The sequence below is a fragment of the Sciurus carolinensis genome, chromosome 10, assembly GCF_902686445.1.
Source record: "Sciurus carolinensis chromosome 10, mSciCar1.2, whole genome shotgun sequence".
NCBI lineage: Eukaryota > Metazoa > Chordata > Mammalia > Rodentia > Sciuridae > Sciurus > Sciurus carolinensis.
This window is the reverse complement of record NC_062222.1, coordinates 58037101-58062913: the sequence shown is the minus strand read 5'-3', so window position 1 is coordinate 58062913 and position 25813 is coordinate 58037101. Positions and strand designations below refer to the sequence as shown.

Here is a 25813-nt window from a genome sequence, read left to right as displayed (position 1 = left end):
TTCTAAGATAAGACATTTTTTCGACTTTGGCTATAACTTTGCCTTCCAGCATTTTCCTTTTCTCACAAACATCTGAGGGGTTCAACTTTTCTTTCCTCAATTAATTTATCTAAAAACCCTCAGGCAACTGCTCTACTTCATATGTTAGTTGACATATCTGAATTGAAATCTTTCTTAATCTAAATTTACAACAATTCAGGAAACTTGCACAAATTTTCCAATATTGGTATCCCTGATCAGAGATCTGGGGTCCCAACAATAGTCAGCCTGGGGATAGTAAATGACAGCAGCTTAGAGAACATAAAATGTGGATTTCTAAATTGGTAAAGAAAATCAGTGTTGGGCATGGTGGCAAGCAACTGTAATCTCAGCAGTTCAGGAGGCTGAGGCAGAAGGATCACAAGTTCAAAGCCAGCCTTCACAATTTAGAGAGGCCCTAAGCAACTTGGCAAGACAGTGTCTCTAAATAAAAAATAAAATGGGTTGGGGATGTTGCTCAGTGGTTAAGCACTCTCTGTACCAAAAAAAAATAAAAAATAAAAAACAAAAAATAAAACAAAAAATTAGTGACGTGACAAAAAACAATTTCAAAATATGACAAGAATATTTCATCGGTCATTTGCACTCTTAGTTTTATGATTTGAAACTACCCCATGAATTTCTTAAGAAAATATAACCAAAGACTAAATTTTTAAAAATACACTACTGAAAAGAAAATGAGAATATAGTTTTTACTTTAAGAATCATAACAATTTTGGCTCAAGAAAGAAAATGCAATTCTGATACAGAGTTAAGAAATAATGATTATGATGGTCAAATAGCAAAGAAATGTTCTGCCAGTAAAACATTTTAGAAAACAATTGGTTGCTGTGCATTTTAGTCAGCTTTTTCCATTGCCTTGACCAAAAGACCTGACAAGAACGATTAGAGAAGGAAAAGTTTATTTGGGAGTTCACCATTTCCATGGTCTCAGTTCAAGAAGGCTGGTTTCATTCCTTAGAGCATGAACTGAGGTAGGACCTCATGGCAGAAGCGTGTGGCAAAGCAAAGCAGTTCTGCACAACACATCAGGAAGCAGAGAAAGAAAGACTCTCCCCACCATAATGAAATATATATATCCCAAAGGCACACTCCCAGTGAGCCACCTCCTCCAGTCACACCCTACCTGCCTATAGTTACCACTCAATCCCTATCAGGGATTAGGTTAAGGCTCTCCCTATCATTACACCTCTAAATTTTCTCACACTGTTTCACTAATGAGCTACTGGGGTACTCCTAATACCTAGACCATAACGCTAAGATATTACCTTTATTCTGCCTAATCCACACTTAGAACATGACAAAGAAAATAAAAAGGCAAACTTCATAAGGTAAAAAGTAAAAAACTATATCAGGGCAAGTGCAGTGTCCCTCAGCAGTAGGGGGGCAGGCAGGCAGGTTCAGCAATGGCTTCTGACCTCAGCATCGGCTTATGTTTAGGAACAAAACAGTTGGTAAAGTGCCTGCCTCGCAAGCACAAGGCCCTGGGTTTGATCCCCAGCACCGCAAAAAAAAAAAAAAAAAAAACTGTATATCAGGACTGAGCTTACATAATCTTTTAAGAGACACAGTCAACTATATGACAGAGTATTTCTTTCCTAGCCAAGTGAAACAAACATGGAGCATGCATGTCTAATTCTGTATCTACTCCATAAATTGGACAATATTAAATGAGTCCTTTAATAGGGCCTTTCTAAATATGGCTTAATAAGTACTTATTTCATTAGAACTTGCACCATTCCTTTTTTCCCTAATTTCCATAACAAATTGAACTTAATAGTTGTTAGATTTCTTAATGAATTCTAGACTTTGATTCCATGATGCTGGCAGAAGAATTCTATACTAATGCTTTTAATGATAATTTACCTTCCTAATGAAATTTCCCTTTCCTTATGTATCACTGAGATGGATTTTGTTTGCATGCAGCAGAAAAGAAGTGAGCTAAACACACACACACACACACACACACACACACACACACATATTTGTTCTCAGATAACTTCTAATGTGAACCCAGGGTTAAAATACCACTGCTTTAGAAGAAGCAGAAGGTGCTTCAGGTCTAACTTTAAAAGGATTTCAATTCCACATTCATTCAAGAGAAAAACAGCATCAACTCCTACAGGCAAGATTTCCTCAGGATAGTGTAGTGGCTGCAAGTTTAGCTTTATATTATACAATACGAAAGAAGATAGAGGTTCTTTTCCTTTACACGTAAAATATTGGTCTAGTTTAGCTTCTATTCCTTTACGAACCAATCACTATAGCAAAACAACAGAATTAAGCTAATCATCATAACTAACCCAAATCAAGCAACATAAAATTAATATAAAATCTTCTCAAGGGCTGGGGACATAGCTCAGTTGGTAGAGTGCTTGCCTCACAAGCATGAGGCCCTGGGTTCAATCCCAGCACCACAAAAAAAAAAAAAAAAAAAAAAAAAAAAAATCTCAAATTTGACCAAAAAATTGTAAACCTACAAATTCAAGAACTTCAAAAAAATAGCCTAGTAAATCCATATTTAGGAAAGCTAAAGATCAAAAATAATCTTGAAATCAGCCAGAAAGAAATAACATTACATTTAGTGAAATATCATTTCAAATGAAAAATGATTTTTTTCTCATCTGAAAATTTTCAGTTGGTTTCTACCATGTCTTTTCCTCTTCAGAGCTCTGATGCTACAAGCTCCTTGCATCTGGGTAAATCTTCCTAAACTTCTTCTCACCATTCGTTGCTGCTTCTTCAGATCTTAACTCAAAAACATCATTTCAGTGAGAAATCTTCTTGACGCTCTCCTTAAAACTATCAATCCAACCAATATGTCTGTCATTCATTATTTTCAGACCTCCTTATTAATTTTTTCCTGACTTCTAACACCAAAAATTGTTTTTTTTCTTTTGATTATTATTTTTTTTATTTTTACAGACTGCATTTTGATTCATTGTACACAAATGGGGTACATCATTTCATTTCTATGGTTGTGCACAATGTAGATTCATACCATTCGTGTAATCATACATGTACATAGGGTAATGATGTCTGTCTCATTCCACCATTTTTCATACCCCCCCTCATTTCCCTCTATGTGATCTAAAGTTTCTCCATTATTCTCTCATCCCCCACCCCCTACCCCCATTATATATCATTATCCACTTATCAGGGAAAACATTCAGTGTTTGGTTTTTTCCCACTACAAAGTTCATACCCAAAGGACTTAAAATTAGCACACTATAGTAATGCAGCCACATCAATGTTTATAGCAGCTCAACACACAATAGCTAGATTGTGGAACCAACTTAGATGCCTTTCAACAGATAAATGGATAAAGAAACTGTGGCATATATACACAATGGAATATTATTCAGTCATAAAGAAGAATAATATTATGGCATATGCAGATAAATGAATGGAATTGAAGAATATCATGCTAAGTGAAATAACCCAATTCCACAAAACCAAAAATTATTTTTAAATCCACTGTTTTATTTTGTTTTTCAATTGCTGTCTCCTTTCCCATCTGCACTAAATAGTTAGTTCTAAGAAGGCAAATGTATGTTTTATTCACTTCTGTTTTCCTAATACCTTTGAGAATTACTCAAAGTTAACTTTCAACAATTATTTATTGAATGAATGAATTAGTTAAATGAATAAATGGAGCAATGCTTAAAATTAATCAGATATTAAGGGAAGAGATGGCTACTAGTCAATGAAGTTTACTGTAAGTTATAGCATATTCTGACACAGTGGTTTTCAATATGTACCTGCCTTAGGGGCATTTTGTTTGGACTAATGACATGTTAACTAACTCAGGCTGACTCCTTACTCCCTGGAGAGTGAGCAAAATCAAGGCCTCAAAGGCGGTTTCAAAAGTTAATGACGATAAATTGGACCACCGTCAGGGATTGGTTAACAACAGTTCCGCGAATGTGATTAGCACTCTTGCCTGTGTGAACCCCAGTGATACTGATCTTTAAGCTGATTGGTTCCCGCCTAGCCTTCACCCTACATAAAAGCTGTGCGACTTCCTCAATAAACGAGTTCCTGCTTTGACTGGTCTCCCTTACGCATCTGATTGTCCTCCATCTGGAGGGCTGGGTGCGGGCAGTCAGTTGGCCCTACCTTTCCCGGTTTGGCCTTTTTGGGGAGTGTTCCCTTTCCTTGTCACTGGTCAAGAAAAGGAAGGGGGCTAAAGACCCCAACAGCATTTCTGAGAACTTTAAAAATATAGATATTTAATTCCATATCCCACAACAATTAATTCACAATATCTGGAGTTAGATACTTGGCATTGGCATTATATAAAACTCTGTAGATAGTTCTAAGAAACTTTTTTAATAGAGGAGTGAGAAACACTGTTCTCACTAGCATCAAATGGAGAAACTAGTTCGAATAATAGCACAATAATATAGTTCTAAAGAGAAAAGGGTGACTTTAAAATGAAATTTGGAATGAGTTGATATACCTGGTAAAAATCGCTTGAGCAAAATAAATTAATACTGGTATTTGTATTCCAACAATACTGAAAATACAATAGCTGTGTTATAATGGTGCTAAAATGAAGCTGCATCTTGAAGGAAATTTGTACGATTTAAGATTTCAGGAAAATCTAAACAGTCATGAAAGAAACAGGAACATGAAAAGGAGAAGAATACCTGCCCTACTAAGTGAACAAATGATTCTAGATTTATTCATCTCTATCAATCACTATAAAGGTTGAGTATCCATTATATAAAATTACTGGAAACAGAAGCTTTTGAAGTTTCAGATTTTTCAAAAATATTTTAATATTTAGGTATACATGGGGAGGTATACTGAGGATGGGACCCAAGTCTAAACACAAAAGTTATTTGTGTTTCATATACACTTTATACACATGTTCTGAAGGTAATTTCATACAATATTTTCACCACACCTATATTTTGACCACAACCCACCACATAAGATCAGGTTTTGAAATTTCCACTTGTGAAAGTGTGTTAACACTCAAAGAGTTATGATTTGGAATCATCTCAGACTTCAGATTTTCAGACCAGGATTGTCACCCTGCACTAACTTTAAAAATCAGCTTAAAGTTCACTTCATTCAAAAGCTTTCTCTGCCTAAACCTATCATTTGAGCTGTGTTTTACAATAATTATATGCTACTTTGCTGGAATTAGAGCAAATGAAGAAGTTAAAAGAAATAAGATGTGTAACTGAGATGCATTAAAAATTAGACATAACAATTTAGAAATTCAGGTACAGATGTCAAATAGGCAGTTGGACAAATGTATTTAAAGTCAAGGGATATCTACTGGGTCCTTGTATAGAAAAGTCTCCTAATCCTTAAGGATGTGATGATGAAAGTATAGTTTTAAATTTTCAATTAACATAACATCATGGTAATCCCAAATTTTGCAATATTGCCAAAAGTCAATAATATTGGAGCATCCACCTAAATATGATGTAATTAATAATAAATACTTTATTCTACACAAGAGCTTCATCATGTTGCTAAATATAATAAGTATCACAAAATCAAAGGGTTTCAAATTCAAAATTTTCTAGTACATACATAAACCCTAAAATGTTCTATATACTTTGATGCTAAATTTGAAATTGAAGTGTGAATATTTTAAATTTAATAAGGAAATTAAAATGAGTAAGTTAAAGAAAAAATTTTAACATTTACAATGATATGATTTGCAGGTTATTTCCAGATTTTGAGTGTTTATTTTAATCAGAAATAACAAAATTATAATTGCAAATCCTGAGAGCATTCAAGTTTAAATCAAAGCTGTACTTTTAGAACAAGATACTGATACTAAGCTTAAAACTTCCAAAATAAGTTATGAAATACAGACATACACATGACACATGCAAGATAATCAAATCTTTGAAATGAATTATCAGAACTGGATATTCATAATGCTTGCAACTGAAAAACAAAACAAAACAAAAACAAAGCACATCCCTGTATAGAGTTGTTTTCAGGCTAATCTTTGAGTGTAAATTCTTATCTCAATTTGAAATGATGCTCAGCATAAATTCCTGAAAATTCCTTAAAAGCAAACAACTAATTTGAGTAATCTTTAAAGTCTAATTAGAAACACTACAATAGTGGCCTACCCTCAGTACAAAATTTTGCAAAAACTAGAATTAACTCAGCTGAGAATCCATTTTGGATTTTTCTTTGCTGTAACACTTTTAATTGTTACTTCAATCTTCTTGCTTGGCACTGCTCTGCTTAGATTTTCTACATCCTCATGGTTCAATTTGGATAGGTCACATGTATCTAGAAATTTGTCAATGTCTTCAAAATGTTCTAGTTTACTGGAGTATAAATTATCAAAACAGTTTCTGATGATCCTCTGAATTTCAGAAGTGTGTGTGATGATATCTCCTTTTTCATCTCTAATTTTGTGGTTTTGAGGGTTTTTTTGGTTAGTTGACTAAGAGTTTATCAATTTTGTTTGTCCTTTCAAAGAACTCTTTGTGGCTTTGACACTCTATATTTTTGATTCTCAATTTCACTAATTTTGCCTCTAATCCAATTTATTTCCTTTCTTCTACTGAATTTGGAATTAGTCTGTTCTTCTTTATCTAGGATCTTGAGATGTAACATCAGATTATTTATTTGAGATCTTTCTATTTTTCTCTTAGAAGAAACTCAATACTATAAACTTTCCCCACAGAAATATGTTTATATGGTGCCAGAGAGTTTGTTCTGTTTTTATTTGTTTCTAAATTTTTTATTTCTCCCCTGATTTCTCCTATGATCCATTCCTCATTGAAACTGTATTATTTAATCTCCAGATGTTAAAATTATTTATTTTTTATCTTGATTTCTAATTTCATCACTATTATATGATAGGTGCAAGAAATTATTTCTATTTCTATTTTTTGTATTTACTAATACTTGCTTTGTTGCCTCAGCTTTGGTCTATTTTAGAGAAGGTTCCATGTGTCACTAAAAAGAAAATAAATCATTTACTGATGGTGAATATTCTACAGATGTTGGGCCTCCAAAGAAATAATGACAATCCTACTCTAATTATTCCATGAAATAGAAAGAAAGAGAATATTCCCAAATTCATTCTATAAAGCCAATATCACCCTGATATGAAAACCTGATGAAGACATATCAAGGAAACTATAGCCCAATATTCCTGATGAATATAGATGCAAAAATTCTTAATAAAATAATGGAAAACCACATTTGAAAACACACTAAGAAGATAAACACACCATGATCAAGCAGGTTTCATTCCAATGATGAAAAGTTGATTCAACATTCACAATAAATCAATGAAACTTACCACATAAATAAAATTAAGGACAAGAATCACACAATCATCTCAATAGATATAGAAAAAAACTTTGATGAAATCCAGCACCCATTCATGTTAAAAATGCTGGAGAAACTGGGAATAGAAGAAACTTACCTCAACATTAGAAAGGCTACATATGACAAAACCAAGCTCAATATCATACTGAACAGAGAAAGACTGAAAGAATTTCCTCTAAAATCAGGAAACAAGATAATATGTCCACTCTCACCACTTCCATTCAACATAATTCTTCAAACTAGCCAGAGAAACCAGGCAAGAGAAGGAATTTAAAGTGATAAAAATAGGAAAAGATGTTTGCTGATGACATGTTCCTATAATACCCAGAAAACTCCATCAAAAGAGTTCTAAAGCAGCAAAGCAAATTCAACAAGGTAACAGAATAAAAGATCAACATATAAAAACCAATACCTTTTCCTATATTTCAATAATAAATCTTCTGAGAAAGAAATCAGGAAAACCATCAAAGAAAACAACCAGGAAACTATTTTATAAACTATCAAGAGTCTCACCAAAAGACTAGGTCAAGCAGAAGAAAGAAAATCAGAGCTCAAAAAGACAAAGTGGATGAGTAGAACATTCAGACAGTAATAAAGAAAAAATAAGAAACAATGAATAGAGTATATAGGAGCTCTGGGATGACATTAAGAGGATAAACATAAGACTCAGGTCTCAGAAGGGCGTAGTGCCACACACCTGCAATCCCAGCAACTCTGGAGGCTGAGCAGGAGAACTGCAAGTTCGAGGCCAGCCTCAGCAACTTAGTAAGGCCCTAAAAAACTTAGCAAGACCCTGACTCAAAATTAAAAATAAAAAGGGCTGGGTATGTGACTCAGTGATTATTTGCCCCTGAATCTCTCACCCCTGTATATGTGCACACATGTGCGCACACAAGCAACAGAGAGAGAGAGAGAGTGAGAGAGAGAGAGAGAGACTCAGATCTCAAAGAAGAAGAAGAAGAGATAGAGAAAATGGAAGAGAAAACTCACGCACTGAACTAATAGCAGAAAATTTCCCCATTTTTAAGAAAGAGACAGATATTCAGGTACTGGAAGCATTTAGAACTCTGAAGACAGGCTCAGAAAAGAAACCTCTCAACAGCACATGATAGTTAAAATGTCAAATATTAAAAACAAATAAAGAATTTTATGAGCCACGAGTGAGATTCCAGGTCACTTATAAAGGCACACCCATCAGAATAATAGTAGAGTTCTCCACAGAACCTCTAAAAGCTAAGAGGGCATGGAATGATGTGTTTTAAGCCCTGAAAGACAATTAGTCAACTTAGACTACCATATCCAGCAAAGCTATCCTTCAAATCAAAAAAGTAATAAAAATCTTCAAACTAAATTAATTCATGGCCACAAATTCTGCACTGCAGAAGATCTTAAAGGAAGTCCACAAATAGAAGACAAAAATCACCAAGAAAGTATTGGAAAGAAGTCTCATTAATTTACAGGAAAATGAATGGAGTTGGAGAATATCACGCTAAGTGAAATAAACCAATCCCAAAAAACCAACAGCCAAATGTTTTCGCTGATAAGTGGATGATGATATATAATGGGGGTGGGGGAGAGCAGTATGGAGAAACTTTAGATTGTGTAGAGGGAAATAGGGTGGAGGGGGTGGGGGAAGGAAACATAGTGGACTGAGACAGACATCATTAACCTATGTACATGTATTATTACACAAATGATGTGAATCTACATTGTGTACATCCATGGAAATGAAAAGTTGTACCCTATTTGTGTTCAATGAATCAAAATGCAGTCTGTAAAAATAAAAAAAGAAGTCTCATTAGAAGAATTACATAAGCAAATGAGAAAAAGCAACAATTCAAACATTAGAAATAAAACAAAATAATAGGAAGTAATGCATACTTCTGTATAATAACACTGAATTTAAATGATCTTACTTTCCAGTTAAAAGGTACAGGCTGGCACAAGATGATACTGTGTGTTGCCTCTAGGAAACATACCACACAGGCAGACATTCACAGACTAAGGATAAAAGGAAAAGGAAAATTATATTCCATGCAAATGGAATCTAATAGCAAGCAGGAATAGATATTCTCTTACAAAAGTCAAGCCAAAATCATTCAGAACAGATAAAAAAAAGGTCATTACATACATGTAAAGAAATAATCCAACAAAAAATATAACAATTATAAGTTTTTATGCCACAAATATTGGTATATCCAATTTCATAAAACAAATATTACTTGATGTAAAGGGAGAGATAGGCATCAACACAATAAAAGTGGGGAATTTCAATATGCCACTCTAACACATAGATACCCAGACAAAAAAATCAACAAAAACAATTTAATCTATACTATAGATAATTTAATCTGTACTATAGATATAAATGGATTTAACAGACATATACAGAATATTCATACAACAGAGGCTAAGTGCAATTTCTTCTCAGCCATTCATGGGACTTTCTCCAAAATTGATCAAATGTTAGGACACAAAGGATGTCTTGGCAAAAAATAGAAAGAAAAAAGAAGTAATTTCATGCATCTTCAAATCACAAAGACCAAGGTGTAAGACTGGAAACTTTGCAAATGCTAGAAGACTACATAGGTAAAATACTTCAATATACACGCACAGACAACCACTTCTTAAGAGGGCTCCTATAACCCAGGAACTTATAGAAAGAATCAACAAATGAGATGGCATCAAATAAAATCTTCCACACTGTCAAGGAAATAATTTTCCCCATTAACATAATGGGGAAAAATATTTGCCAGATACTCTTCTGATAGAAGACTACTATCCATAATATATAAAGAACTCAAAAAACTCAACGCCAGTAGAAAAAGTAGTACATTCAATAAAATGGGTTGATGAAATGAAGAGACACTTCTAAAAAGAAGTACAAATATCCAACAATTATATGAAATAATGTTCAACATCTAGCCATCAGGGAAATCCAAGCATACACTAAGGTTCTACCTCATTCCAATCAGAATGGTAATCATCAGGAACACAAAGAACAATAAATTCTGACAAGGATGGAGAGAAAAAGGAACTCTTATACACCATTGGTTGGAATGTAAATTAGTACAGCCACTTTGGAAATAAGTAAATGGAGATTCTTTAAAAAAAAAAAAACTAGAACTAAAATATTTCCAGCAAGTTCCACTCCTTGATATTTACCCAGAAGAATTAAAGTCAGCATTGTTTAGTGATACACATATGACCATATTTATCACAGCGCAATTTGCAACAGACAAGTTATATAATCACCCTAGGTGCCCCCACAACAGATTAATGTATTTTAAAAAAATGTGGTACATATAAAAATTTATACATATTTAGCTTTATTCAGACAAGAAGAATAAAATCTTGTCATTTACAGGCAAATGAATGGAACTGGAGAACAGCATACCATGTTAAGCGAAATAAATCGACCTCAGACAAATATCATGTTTTTCTCATAAGAAATCTAGAGAAAGAAAAGTGGGGGCATCATGAATATAAAAGGGAGACTATTAGTGTAGAGAAAGGGGAGGTGATGAGAAATTTATTTGATCAAACTATGGTATGCATGTAGGAATATGCCATGATGAAATTCACCATTCTGTATATTAATAAGCACCAATAAAATTTAATAAATAGTCAGTTTTTCAAGATGGCAGACTAGAGGGTGACTGCATTTCATGTCGCTCCAGGATTCAGGATTCAAGAAGAGGAGGTATTGAGAGACTCAGGACCAACTCACAGCTGCTGGGTGAGTCTCTCCCACTGGGCAAGGCTCCCCAGCCCAGGCAGTAGTTCCAGACCCCAGGGAACGTTGCAGAGGTGGGTTGCCCAGCAAGAGATTAAGCAGGGCAAGGCTTCCTGGTTCAGGTGGTAGTTCCGGACCAAAGGGAACTTCTCGGAGGAGAGTTGCCCAGCGAGACATTCCCACCGGGTAAGCCTTCCCCTTCATGCGGGGCTTTCCCACCAGGGTGGTAGAACCAGTGACCCAGGCCCAGATCAGCCATGCCCCAGCCCACAGTCTAGACCCCCTTTGGCTGACCATCAGTCAACAAGTGGAGGCGCCTCTGCCTACCCACCTGAAGATCACCACCCCTAGAGGGGCAGCTTCCTTGTGGATCACAGCATTATAAAGTTCCTCCAAGACTTCAGGCTACTGAAGGATAGGTGGTAGGTGGTGAGTTACTGAAAGTCTACAGGGACGCTATAAGTCAATAGGGGAAACCTGCAATATCTCAGAGTTTCACTAGTAGAGGGGAAGATACCTGAGCAATATGAGAAAACAAGGGAAGAAAATGTCCCAAACAAACCTAGATGCTACGTCAATAAAATCCAATGACAGCATGGCAGAAGAAATGTCAGAAAGGGAGTTCAGAATGTACGTAATTAAAATGATCAGAGAAGCAAACAAGTAGATGAAAGAGCAAATGCAGGCATTGAATGATCACACCAATCAACAGTTAAAAGAGCAAATGCAGGAAGCAAAAGATCATTTCAATAAAGAGTTAGAGATACTGAAAAAAAAACCAGACAGAAATCCTTGAAGTGAAGGAAACAATAAACCAAATTAAAAACTCCATAGAAAGCATAACCAATAGGATAGAACATGTGGAAGACAGAACCTCAGACATTGAAGACAAAATATTTAACCTCGAAAACAAAGTTGAACAAACAGAGAAGATGGTAAGAAATCATGAACAGAATCTCCAAGAACTATGGGATATCATGAAAAGGCCAAATTTGAGAATTATTGGAATTGAGGAAGGCTTAGAGAAACAAACCAAAGGATATGAACAATCTATGCAAAGAAATAATATCAGAAAAATTTCCCAAATCTGAAGAATGAAATGGAAAATCAAGTCCAAGAGGCTTATAGGACTCCAAATATACAAAATTAAATAGATCCACACCAAGTCACATTATAATGAAAATACCTAACATACAAAATAAAGACAGAATAAAGACAACATTACCCTATGTAAATGTTTGATTACATAAATGGTACGCCTCTTCTTCATGTACAACCAGAGAAACAAGTTGTACCCCATTTGTTTACAATAAAAAAAGAATAAACTTGCTAAATATGTGAAATAATGCACTTATTAATTCATTAGATTTAGTCATTTGTATGATTTAAGACATGATGCAGATAAAAAGTTGTCAGGATAATCAATTAATAAATAGCAAAAGTATGAAAAAAATTAATAAATAAAAATGCAAAAAGTTTTAAAAATTAAAATAGAACTATATATGACCTAGTAATCCCACTCCTGAGTACGTATATATATTGAAAATAGAATCAGCATCTCAAAGAAATATCTACATTCTCATGTTCACACAGCATTATTTATAATAGCTAAGGTATATAAACATTTCTGATGACAAATCACTTGATAAAGAAAATATAGTATACGCACACACCATGGAATATACTGAACCTTAAAAACAAGGAAATTGTCATTTGCAATAACATGGATGAAACTGCAGGACATGATGATAAATAAACAATGGAATATTACTCAGCAATTAAGAAGAATGACTTTATAACAATTTGCTAGTAAATGGATGGATCTTGAGATTATCATGCTAAGTAAAATAAGTCAGTCCCCAAAAGCTAAAGGTCAAATATTTTTGCTGATATGTGGAAGTTAACATATCAATAAGGAGGGAGAGGGGAAGAACAGAAATCCAGTAGATTAGAGAAAGGGACTGAAGGGAAAGGAGGGGAGACTGGAAAAGGAAAGACAGTGGAATTAATTTGAAATATAACTTTCTCATGTACATATATGAATAGGAACCTACTTAGAATAAGGTATATCCCATGCTTGAATAATTATATCAAAATGGATTCTACTGTCATATATAAATAAAAAGAATCAATAAAATTAAATAAATAAATAAAAATAAGGCATAGAGAGGCAATCACTACATAATTTCACTCATATGTAGAATCGGAACTCATAAAATACAGAGAAGAAAATAGTGGTTGCAGGAAAATAGCAGCTGTGGGGCAGGGATGAAATAAGGAAAGGTGGGGCAAAGGGTACAAAATTTCTGATAGACAAGATGAATGACTTCTGGAGGTCTATTATTCAACTTGTGACTATAGTTTACAATAATATATACTATTATTATTAAGAGAAATAATAAATAATCAACATCAAAAAAGAGTGTGAGGTGATAAATGTTAATTAGCTTAATGTAATGATTTCGCAACATTTATATTTTTATCAAAACATACTATTACTGTAAATATATACTACTTTATCAATTATACCTTAGTTAAGTTGGGGACGGAGAGAGAAAAGAAACTAATAATGGACATGCTATCTTTTGCATATATCCTCCCAAATTCATGTGTTGAAAAGTTAATCCCTCATGCAACAGTTTTTTTATTTTTTTATTTTTTTGTTTTTTATTTATACAGACGGTATTTTGATTCATTGTACACAAATGAGGTACAACTTTTCATTTCTATGGTTGTGCACAATGCAGATTCATACCACACAGTTTTGAGAGGTAAAAACCTTTCCATTTAAGAATGAATTAATGTTGTTATCACAGGAATAGATTAGTTATCTGGAATGCATTCCTGATAAAATGATTAATTTGGACTCCTGACTCTCTCATGTGCATGTCCTCTTGCCTTTCTGCCTTCGGTACATGATGACACTACAGAAAAATTCTTGGCAGATATGAAATTCTCAATCTTGAACTTCCCAGCCTCCAAGAACCATAATAAATAAATTTCTTGTTCTTTTACAAATTGCCCAGTAATAGGTATTCTGTTATAGCAGCACAGAACAAACTAATTTAGTATTTAGGTAACAATTACAAATTTAAAATTTATAGTTTATAATTTATCCAGAAATGAACAAAATGCTTGGTGAAAACACGTCTCTCTTCATTTTAGAGAGAATGAGAGTACTTTTATTGAACAAAGGATGGTTACATCTCATTAGGCAGACATCAAATTGTTTGAAAGCTATGTGGGGGTCCATATATGTAAAGAAAGAAGAAAATATGCCAGATTTCACACTACTATGTCTCAGCTCCAAACATGCTTCTGCTCTGCCAGAGGGTTCCTGTCAATAGGAGGTGCTAAAGAGTATACGTGCAAGGCAGGGGAAGAAGGGGTTTCCCTCTTTCCAACTTCATTCCAGAAGAAGTATTTCTTTCCCATAGTTGTAATTTTCCTAATCCATTTGCAGTTTTTCCAAAATGCTTCTGAAATGTTTTTCTTACATCATCATTTTCCCCCTCAAACTTTTTCATAGACCTATCATTACTTCCCTTCTTTACTCTCCTTGTCACATTCTTAGCCCTTTTCTTCTTTCTCTACCTATGTCATTTTCTTTTTCTGCCAATGTCATTCTCACCTGTTAGTTTCCACATTTGTTTCCTGTATACTTGTGTTGATAATACTAAAATAATGCTACTTAGTACAAACCTTTTAAAATATTTAATGGAAAAAACATATTTTCCCCTAGACATGTTATAATACAAAGATCTCTGCTCTTAAAACTCTCAACAGAAGGGTTATTTTAGCACATATTTTGTATACAATGATAATCAATGCTCAAATTTTTAATGTTCTGAATTGCCAAAAAAATGATAGTTTTAACCATGTCAGTGACCAGATTCCTGTACACACATCCAGCATTGCAGACAACAACTTTCTTCAACAGTAGAGGTAATTTCAAAAATAGATATTAAATTCCAAATATTTAAATATAGTGAAACAAGTTCACTCCTCATGGATATGTTCATCTTAAGTAATTAAACATTTGAAGTCAATTGTTAAATGTCATGTTTCATCAGTCATGAATTTTTTATAAAGAGGTTTTAAGGGTATTAATACCATCTTATACAATATGGAGAGGTGACAAATATAAACATGTTGGCATCAAGGACCTTAAATGATGAAGTCAAGGGTCTTAACTAATCATCTCCAAACCATTTTTAACATACTGTTCTTCTTTTAACTTCCACATGTTCTACAAAACAACAGATGGTTAGTATAAGATGTAGGAATCGGATTGGGATGGATGCCATAAATGCAGCATAATTGAAGTCTAGGATAGCACCAGAGAATAAGTCATTTTGCTATTGTTCATTTTGAATTAGTATGTCACCTTCAAAATTAGAACAGATTTCAATCTCAAAACACACAAAAGTGGCTGGGAATGGTGGTGCATGCCTGTGATCCCAGTGACTAGGGAGCCTGAAGTAGGAGGATCACAAGTTCAAAGCCAGCCTCAGCAATTTAGCAAGACACTGTCTCAAAATAAAAATAAAAAGGGCAGGGATGTGGCTCAGTGGTTAAGCATCCCTGGGTTCAATGTCCAGTACAAAATAAAAAAATTAAAAAACGTGAAAATGTAAAACTTTTTATCAACCAAGGGGTAAGAATATAATCATTTCTTTATTAATCTATTATTTATTTTTGAAATTTACATATGACAAATAAAAGTAACTAAAAACACAGTTCAGATCACTAATCTAGAAAAGAACTGCATTCTTTTCACAATCTATATATCTACCAAAAGGCAATAGTGCCCATTTGAATATTAGGCTATTAAAAACTGATTTATCCCAGTGTATCCATCCTGCTCCTCAATTGTCTTCTCACTATTTCTTCTCTACCTTGATGAACAGACCAACCACCAGCAGTTTTTCTTTTTTTGCTCATCAAAGTCATTTTCTGAACTAATGAAGTTAGATAATTAAATGAAAATTTATGGACTTTAAAGTATAATGGAAGTGAAGGCCAATTCACTCTTCAATGTCAAAAAGCATTCACTTAAAATCCTTTACTTGAACTGATGGTCAGGCAATAAAAAAAAAACTTTTTGTAATATGTTCTCCACCAAAGAATAAATATATAAACTAACCAAGCAATAAAGGAAAATTTTATAATATAACTATGCCAAAAATCTAATAATTATCTATAAGTATTCTAGCAAGAAGGTGTAATGAAAGAAAGAAGAGCAATAGAATATAGTTTTAATCAAATAACTGAAATCATTCCTAATATATTGGCACTGTCCTCAGGATCCTAACAATCTGCCCAGGAGGTCTTTAGTTTGGGCTCCTGAGACACTATTACCAATTGTGACCCCTCTACAGAAGCCTTAGCTGTGAATCTCACCTCCATAAGGTCTCTCCAAGCTTTCATAATTCTAACCTATTCCTCCTGTCCTCCAAAGCCTAGAGATGGTAATACTTCTGGTTACTATCTCTATGATACCTTAGTGGTCCCTCTTTGCCTCTTCAGTTCTCTAATTTCCAACATTCCCCATATTACTTTATCTCAAATAATTATCACAGTTCTGTCTTCTGACTAGTTCCTGACTGATAGAGGCACTCTCTGCCTAAAATTACCCTTATAGCGTTTCTATCTGCAGGAGCCATCATTATGAGGGAAGGAGGGTATTACTCTAATACTCCCCCAGTTGTCAAATATGAAATGGAGTTCATACTCCATATTTAATGGAAGGATATTGTAGAAATTCTTGGGATTTCTTCACCAAAGTCTCTGATTATAACTACCACTACTACCCAAACCCCAATCTTACCAGAGTTGTCCACAATGTAGGAGAAAATGAATCAGACCTCACACTCAGATCTTAACGACCTTGCTCTTCCACCCCTCTCCATCTTTCTCTGTCATTTTAATTCAGGAAGGCCTTTCTTTCAGTGTGGCAGGGGACTTACTCTATTGTGCAATTTCCCTACTTTCTTTCTTGTTCTGCTCTTGTTCTCTACTATCACCATAAGAATATGTCTCAGCTATCCTAGTAGTGTCAAGAACCCACCCAAAGAGCAGCATGAAGCAGAGTTTCCATAGCAAAGCTGCAACTTGATAGAGTCTCCAGCTGATGCAAACTTAAGAATATAATAAATATCTTTTTGTTGTATGCTACTAAGTTTTTGAGTTTGTTTACTTTTCAGTAATAGATAATTAACACAGAAGCTGGAATTCTTAGACAAACTCTGGTTTGAGAATAGGAAAGAAAGTATATCAAACTCTTCCAATGACTTCCCCACTAAATTCATAGCCATTACTTAATTTTAATATCTCATTAGCTAGAAAAAGTTAACTTTCAATAATGTTGTTCCTAATCCTGAATCCTCTGTTTCTGCTAATTGACAGCAATTAAGAAAAAAAAAAATTCTATAACTTATAATAACATCTGAGACCTTAACATTCATTTATCTTTCATTTTAAATTACAAAAAAATCAATAATACTATAATATTTATTTTAGTTGAGCCAAATATTTCAAGCCATAGAGTTCTGCTATAAAAATACCCTTAAGGATAGCTTGTATTGCTGCACTACCTCAGTTTGAATTCCGGCTCTTCCCTTTAAGCCTCAAACTCTATGCCTCAATTTCCTCAATTTTAAAAATGACCATAATTTTAGTACTTAAATGAGTTAATAAGAATTTGGCATAGAATAAGCACTATAAAAGCACTAGTTCTTATTTATATTAATAAAATTAATTTCATTAACATCTGTAGCAAGTGTTTTATGGTTTCTAATAATTCATCTCATTAAATGAAGGTGAAATATGGCATATACTCAGGGGTAATTTTTTTCTCACAGGTTCAAAATCAAAAGATTCATAGGCAGTATTCCATTAAATCCCTGGTGGATAGGAAAGGTAAATTTATTTTGCATTTTACTTTTAACCTGCATAGTTTGTCCATTCGAGTTTTAGTGTATTAATCAATCTTCTTTGAGACTACCTACTATGAGAAAGTATTAGACTTCATTTCATTTCCGGGAGGTTTCTGAAGGTATAAAAATTAACTCAAACTCCTATGGTTGGGCAAACACCCTTGGGAGAACATGAGCTTCAGCACTCTACTCCCCACTCTTCCTTGAGTCTTTAGCCTATATACTCTGGAAATCTAACTCAAAAACATTCATGAATAGGTTTTGTTTTATATTATCAGGAATTTCTATTATTTTCAGAGGTGGTCAGTACAAGGGCAGGTATATCATAATGCATATTAAACATTTGAGTACAATTTTTTGCTTTTCTTTTAAAATATCTTCACTTCATAAATAAAAATAAAATCATATGCAGTGTCTTAACAAAAATTTTCTACCTTTAAAATTTCCCTGGTTCCATTCTAGGAAATAATTCCTTTAAACAAATGACTGAATATTTTTTGTTTTTTCTTTTCCAGTATTGGGGATTAAACCCAGGACTTCCATGCATACTAGGCTAGTGCTCTAACACTGAGCTATATCCCTAGCCTATTTTGTTTGTTTGCTTGTTTTAATTTGAGACAAGTTCTCACTAAGTTGCTCAGGCTGGATCCAACTTGGAATCCTCCTGTCTCAGTCTCCTGAATAGCTGGGATAACAGATTTGTGCCACCTTTCTGTGTGTTTGATGTACTTACCATCACAAATTTAATATAAGGACTAATACTGATTTGTCAATTTTTTAATATCTGTTAACTCTGCTTATGAAATGTGAAATTTGGCACATATACTACCTTTCAACCTCTTGATTTCATTTTTTATTATTATTAATATTTAAAGTCTGTCTTACAATCAGTCCTCTGGCGATTTTTATAAGTTATTATAAAACCAACCAATTATTTAAAAAATATTTAAATTATCATTATTATTCACTATAGAACCATATAATATCACCAAACACAGAAATAAATGAAATTCTGTTACCAAATCCCTGCCTCTTGAATATCTCTAGCATGAACTGAAAAAATTTCCTTATTAATTTGCTTTCTCTTGTTTTTTCGTCCAGGAAATACTAAGTTTCTATTCTCTGTATTTATGTCAGCATTCTTTAGTGTCCTTTTTTTATTTTTATTTACTTACTTTGCTAAAGCAATTCTTTACATGGGGATGTAAGCTTATAAAACATTTTCAGTCCTCGTATGCCAGAAAATTCTTTTCTTGATTCATTTTGGGACACAGAGAGACTTCTACATCAAAAATTATTTCCTCCAATTTTCTCATACTAGACAAAGGGGCCAAAAATATGCAATGGAGAAAAGATAGCCTCTTCAACAAATGGTGCTGGGAAAACTGGAAATCCATAAGCAACAGAATGAAATTAAACCCCTATCTCTCACCCTGCACAAAACTCAACTCAAAATGAATCAAGGACCTCGGAATCAGACCAGAGACCCTTCATTTTATAGAAGAAAAAGTAGGTTCAAATCTTCAACATGTCGGCTTAGGATCAGACTTCCTTAACAGGACTCCCATAGCACAAGAAATAAAAGCAAGAATCAACAACTGGGATAGATTCAAACTAAAAAGCTTTTCCTCAGCAAAGGAAACTATCAGCAATGTGAAGAGAGAGGCTACAGAGTGGGAGAAAATCTTTGCCACTCATATTTCAGATAAAGTACTAATTTCCAGAATATATAAAGAACTCAAAAAACTCTGCACCAAGAATGCAAATAATCCAATCAACAAATGGGTAAAGAAATGAACAGACACTTCACAGAAGAAGATCTATAAACAATCAACAGATACATGAAAAAATGTTCAACATCTCTAGTAATAAGAGAAATGCAAATCAAAACTACCCTAAGATTCCATCTCACCCCAATTAAAATGGCGATTATCAAGAACACAAGCAACAATAGGTGTTGGCCAGGATGTGGGGAAAAAGGTACACTCATACATTGCTGGTGGGGTTGCAAATTAGTGCAGCCACTCTGGAAAGTAGTATGGAGATTCCTCAGAACACTTGGAATGAAACCACCATTTGACCCAACTATCCCACTCCTTGGCCTATACCCAAAGGACTTAAAATCAGCATACGACAGAGATACAGCCACATCAATGTTCATAGCTGCTAATTCACAATAGCCAGATTGTAGAACCAACCTAGACGTCCTTCAATTGATGAATGGATAAAGAAACTGGTATATATATATACAATGGAATATTACTCAGGCATAAAAGAATGATAAATTATGGCATTTGCAGGCAAATGGATGAAATTGGAGAATATCATGCTAAGTGAGATAAGCCAATCTCAAAAAACCAAAGGACGAATGATCTCACTGATAAGTGGACGATGACACATAATGGGGGGTGGGAGGAGGGCAAGAATGGAGGAAGGAAGGACTGTATAGAGGGAAAAGAGGGGTGGATGAGAGGGGGGAAGGGAAAAAAATAACAGAATGAATCAAACATTACCCTATGTAAATTTATGATTACACAAATGGTATGCCTTTACTCCATGTACAATCAGAGAAACAACATGTATCCCATTTGTTTACAATAAAAAAAAAAATATTTCCTCTAGAAATCTGAGAAATATTACTCCATTATCTCCCAGTTCTAAAATGTTGGTAATGCTGCTAAGCAAGTGACTGATATCAGTTATATTTGTCCTCCCTTTGTAGGTTACCTATTTACATTTCTCTGTGGAAGCTTCAAGAATATTCTCTTTATTTATGGTCTTCTGAAAATATAGAAGAATGTGAAAAAAGTACTGGTCTTTTAAAATTCATTCTCATTGGCTTTTGTGGAGCTCCTCAAATCACACTTATGTTTTCACTCAACTTAGGATAATTGGTTTTTATATCAAATACTCCCAACTATTTTCTCAACATTCTGATTCTAGAGTGCCTAAAAAATAGATTTTTGGTTTGCATTCATCCTCCATTTCTCATATTTTCAATCTTTTTATATTCAGCTAATTCTTATGTTTTAGTTTTCTTAAAAGAAAAAATATTACATTGGGACCTTATAAAAGGAAGAGGGAGGGGTATACTGATAGGCTCATATTAAATCAGAAGTCAGGGGGATTTTTATATTTTATATAAAAACACAAGTTAATAATTTGAATAGTATAACCTCCTTCAAGTTTGCAGTATACATATCCACATATATGGAATACCTAAAATATAGAAAATAAATTTTCTAGTATTCATGTGAAATTAAAATTATAAAATTAATTCCATTGCTTCATACATTTGAAAAATTATTTCAATTTTGTTTTCAGATCATCGTTTGAATTTTTCAAAATCTATACTTTCCTATTCAAATGGTGTTGTCATTTGCAGAAGGGATTAAAAAACCCAGGTTTTCTATATGATTAAACTATTTTGCTTCTTGGGAAATGAGATCCTACCCAATATTTTTAATTTCAAATGTTTTTTGCCAAAAGATAGGAGAGAGAGATCACTAAAAAGGAGTTTTCATATGCAAAGACAGATGAAGTTCAGACAGAAAAATTTAAATTAAGTGAAAACAATGGGTGGAACAAATTCCTTTAGAAATCTGCACTATTTTTTTCTACTGTAAAGTATAACATGTAAATAGTATAAAGTATAACATACATATGGATGCCATCAGAGATTTCCATTTTCCTTTCATAGTACTTGTAATATTATCAAAGAAATAACTTTGAATCCAATCTAAATATTCATAAATTTAAAATAATTTTATTAGTATTAAAATACTTACTGACATATGTCACAGACCCTGAGGTACGTGCAACAATAAGAAATACAATCCAATACAAAAATTCCCTGGCACAGAGAAATGATCTAGTAAAATAACACACTTATTTAAAAATACTACATGTCAAGAATACTGCTAGAGGACGAGAGTGGTAACACATGCCTGTAATCCCAGTGGAGGCTGCGAGCAGAAAGATCATGAGTTCAAAGCCAGCTTCAGCAACTTAGTAAGGCCCTAAGCAACTCAGCAAGACCCTGTCTCTAAATCAAATATTTTTTTAAAAGAGTTGGGGATGTTGCTCAGTGGTTAAGTGCCCCTGGGTTCAATCTCCAGTACCAAAAAAGAAAAGAAAATATAAAAAAGAATACTGCTAGATGATTTTAACCTGTCATTTGAATTATAGCTACAAAAAAATCTCAAGAACCTGATACTAATTTTGACTCTATCTCAAATTCAGTCAGCTAGTGCCTCAGAAAAAAACAAATCCATTCCTGAATGTCTCTCACTAAATTAATCCAATCCCTTACATTTCACAGTTACATTAATTAGCAGTACATTTATCCTTTCCTTAAATTAGTTCATCCTGATCTTATACCGTTGATTTTGTCACTAAAAACATTATAAATAAACTTTTGGCGTTGTCTCATCTAGCAGTATTTTATTTCACTAAGCAATGCTATGGTATACATGTTCAGCTGCATTTTAAACCCTGCTTAATGATCCTGATTTGATCATTGGTTATTAATAATATCTTGTGAATATAGTCTGGTACTTTATAAACAGGACTACACTGACATATATCTTATTCTGTTTGGGCTGCTATAATGAAATACCATAAACTGAGTAGCTTATAAATAACAAAATTTTTTTTCTCACAGTTCTAGAGACTAGAAAGTTCAAGACCAAAGCACAAGAAGATTCAGTGTCTGGTGTACATTTCCTTCCTCACAGATAGTACCTTCTCCCTGGGAGCTTGCAAGGAAGAAGAGGCACAGGAGCAGCTCCTTGGGCCTGTTTCATAAGGTCACTAATCCTATTCAAAAGGGATTTGCCTTCATGATCTAATTACCTCCCAGAAGGTCTTACCTCCTAATACTATCATCATGGGTATTAAAATTTCAACATATGAATTAGGGATGATGAGATAAACATTCAAACTACAGTAGCATTATCTGTGGGTATAACTTTTTCACTATAAATTTTACCTTGATCTTCTTGTAAATCCAATATGAAATAGTCACTATTCATTTTTAAATTTAATCTTTTATAATTTTCAATTTACTCAGGTTTAGCTATTTGTAAAATAATACTTCAGTTAAAATTTCATATAATATAGGTTAATATAGGTTAATAATATAGGTTAACAGGAGTGAAAAATAACTTCTTTGTTTTACATTTCAAGATGGACTTAAATTGAAGAGGGAAAAAATTTATACTATGAGTAAACTGCATTGAACCTAAAGTAAACTTTCTACTCCACATTCAACACACTTAGGTTCAGATTTCATATATGAACCTAAGAATGAAGGTTCCTCTGATTCTATAAGTGATGCCTCATGTAATATCACCTCATAAAAAAATGATGGACTTTGACGAAACCTCAAGAATTTTGTTCAACTTTAAAAATATGGAAGTATCAGGTTTGCAAAGATTTCACTACAGACTACCAGGTACCTCTATCAAGTCATAATATAATATTTATGTTATGTAGTCTCTTCCACATTTCCTAAACTATAAATAAGTCTAATTATGAAATTCTTCTTACCGTATCTGATACTTTAGTAGTTCTTTCTGTTCTTGACAAGAAGGCAGCATATTGGCTAGTCAAGTTAGGTAATTCATCAAAAATTCCACCAACCTATGAATTCCAAAAGGCAGATTGAAAGAAATGGTTAAAACTATCATACCATTTGTTTTTATCAACAAATGTACCACTATAAATATTGTTTGCAATGAAGTTTACCAATACTGCTCTGTCATTAAATAGAAATAGATATGTACTCACAAAAAAATAAAATTTTAAATACAATATAAAAATAAAAAGATTTAAGTCAGTGAAATATTACAACGGAAACAGTTGATTATATGAACTTGTAGGTAAGTATGATGGATCTTCATACATTATTTAAAAATATTAGGGGTGAATTTCTAGCTATCTTCTAATATCTAATTCAGACATCAATTCTTGTTCCATTTTATAACCAGCAGGTTTTAATCTCAATAATATATGAGTATAATGTATTTATACAATTATATAGTATTATCTATTAATGATTTATTAATACATAAAATAAAATGTATTAGCTATAACTAAATTATGTGGCAATTCTATATTAATACATTTTCCATGCAAAGTGATCAGCGCTCTTAAATATCATAATCCCTCATGCATTAAAGATATAAATTAATAGGCTAGAGGAAGCTGGTAATCTAAAACTTTAATTAGCAATTAATTAACCCTTGTGATATACTCTCTCTGATTTTTCATAATTTATTCATTTGCATTCATTTAATAATTTAAGCTGTATAAATAGCAGCAACACTATTTGTTTACACAAAAGGGATAGGATAGGATTTATTTCCCATTCTCATATACCTTCTGTTTTTATATACTCATAATTTTGTATTCATCTTTTATATTTCATATTTTGACACATAATAGAAAACAGACATTTCTCTCTTTCACTGTTCACATTTTTAACATTAATTTAGTGGGAAAAAAGTCCATCCCCCATATACTATATCTGTGACACTATGAGTTCTTTATCCTAAATGTACAAGTTGTCACTTCCCACTCTTTTTCACATCCTATTTCTATATAGTCACTCAAAAAAAAAAAAATAGGTAGATTCTATCACTTTTGGAAATAGAACAATCAAAGACACATCATTTAAAAATGCAAAAGCCTTCAAATAAAGAACATAATGAGCCAGTATAATTATTGTGCAGCTTTTACATTTTTTCAGTTGAAAATAATTTATTTTTATAAACATATTATTAATGTCATGTACATGGTACTAGAAATTATGCTATAAGAAAGTTCCAAAACATTCCACAATTTTTACTGTTTAGGGAAGAGAAGCATCCAAGCTTAAATAATAATAAATGAATTCCACTTTGAATGATTTTGACTTTGAGAGAATAAGTAGTTTGTAGTGGACCACATTTCTAACCATAAACAATTTAAAATTAATCCAGATAAAATACAACAAATTCTCATTTTGAAAGGCCTCACAGAGTTATAGAAGTAGCACAGGTCAAAGGGCTAAAATTCTGAATAGGGTAGAGCCTCTGGGTGTTGAACTGTCAAAATGCATATTCTTCCTCACTGGAGCATTTGCTAGTAATAGACTAGATAACACAATAGGAATCTGGGTTGAGGCCTTCCACAAGGATGCTGCTAAGGAACCCAGAAATTATCTTATTATCTTTTATTGGGACAAAATGACAAAATCACAGAATTGAGGTGCCTAGAAATACCTGTTTTCTCATCACAATATCCCAAGATGTAAAAGCAGGGCAAAGTTAAAAACGTAAGCCAAAAAACTGAAACACAAAGGCATCAAAGATGAAGTTCAGGATCTGCTAGAAAGAAGGGTCCTGAATACATCAAGTTCACCATGGATGTCCCCAGAGGGATTATACTTAAGAAAATGAAACAACCAGAGGTAAATGAATGAGGCACTGGCAAAAATGTATTCAATACCACATGATTGGATTAAGCTGTTCTCTCACCTTTACATGCCTTACATAGGAAAGTATGAAGCCTATCAAGTAAAAAATAACACAATTTAGAGTCTGCTTTATACACAATACATGGTATTCTATTAAAATTTATAGGACATACCTAAAGAAAGAACATATGATTAAATATCAAGAGAAAAAAATTAACAGAATAAACAGTAGACCAATAAAATGACATATTATAATGAACAAGGACTTATAACTATGATTAGTCGGATGTGCTGGCACTCACCTGTAATCCCAGC

The 25813-nt window shown here is 33.3% G+C and overlaps 1 protein-coding gene across 1 annotated transcript in view; it reads right to left on the bottom strand.

The window, feature by feature from the left end:
* Positions 1 to 25813, bottom strand: part of Stpg2 (sperm tail PG-rich repeat containing 2) — a 618919-nt gene that overhangs the window by 425551 nt on the left and 167555 nt on the right. The window contains exon 10 of the mRNA XM_047566745.1: positions 23590 to 23682. Coding sequence (XP_047422701.1) covers positions 23590 to 23682 — 93 coding nt within the window. The remainder of the gene's footprint in view (positions 1 to 23589; positions 23683 to 25813) is intronic.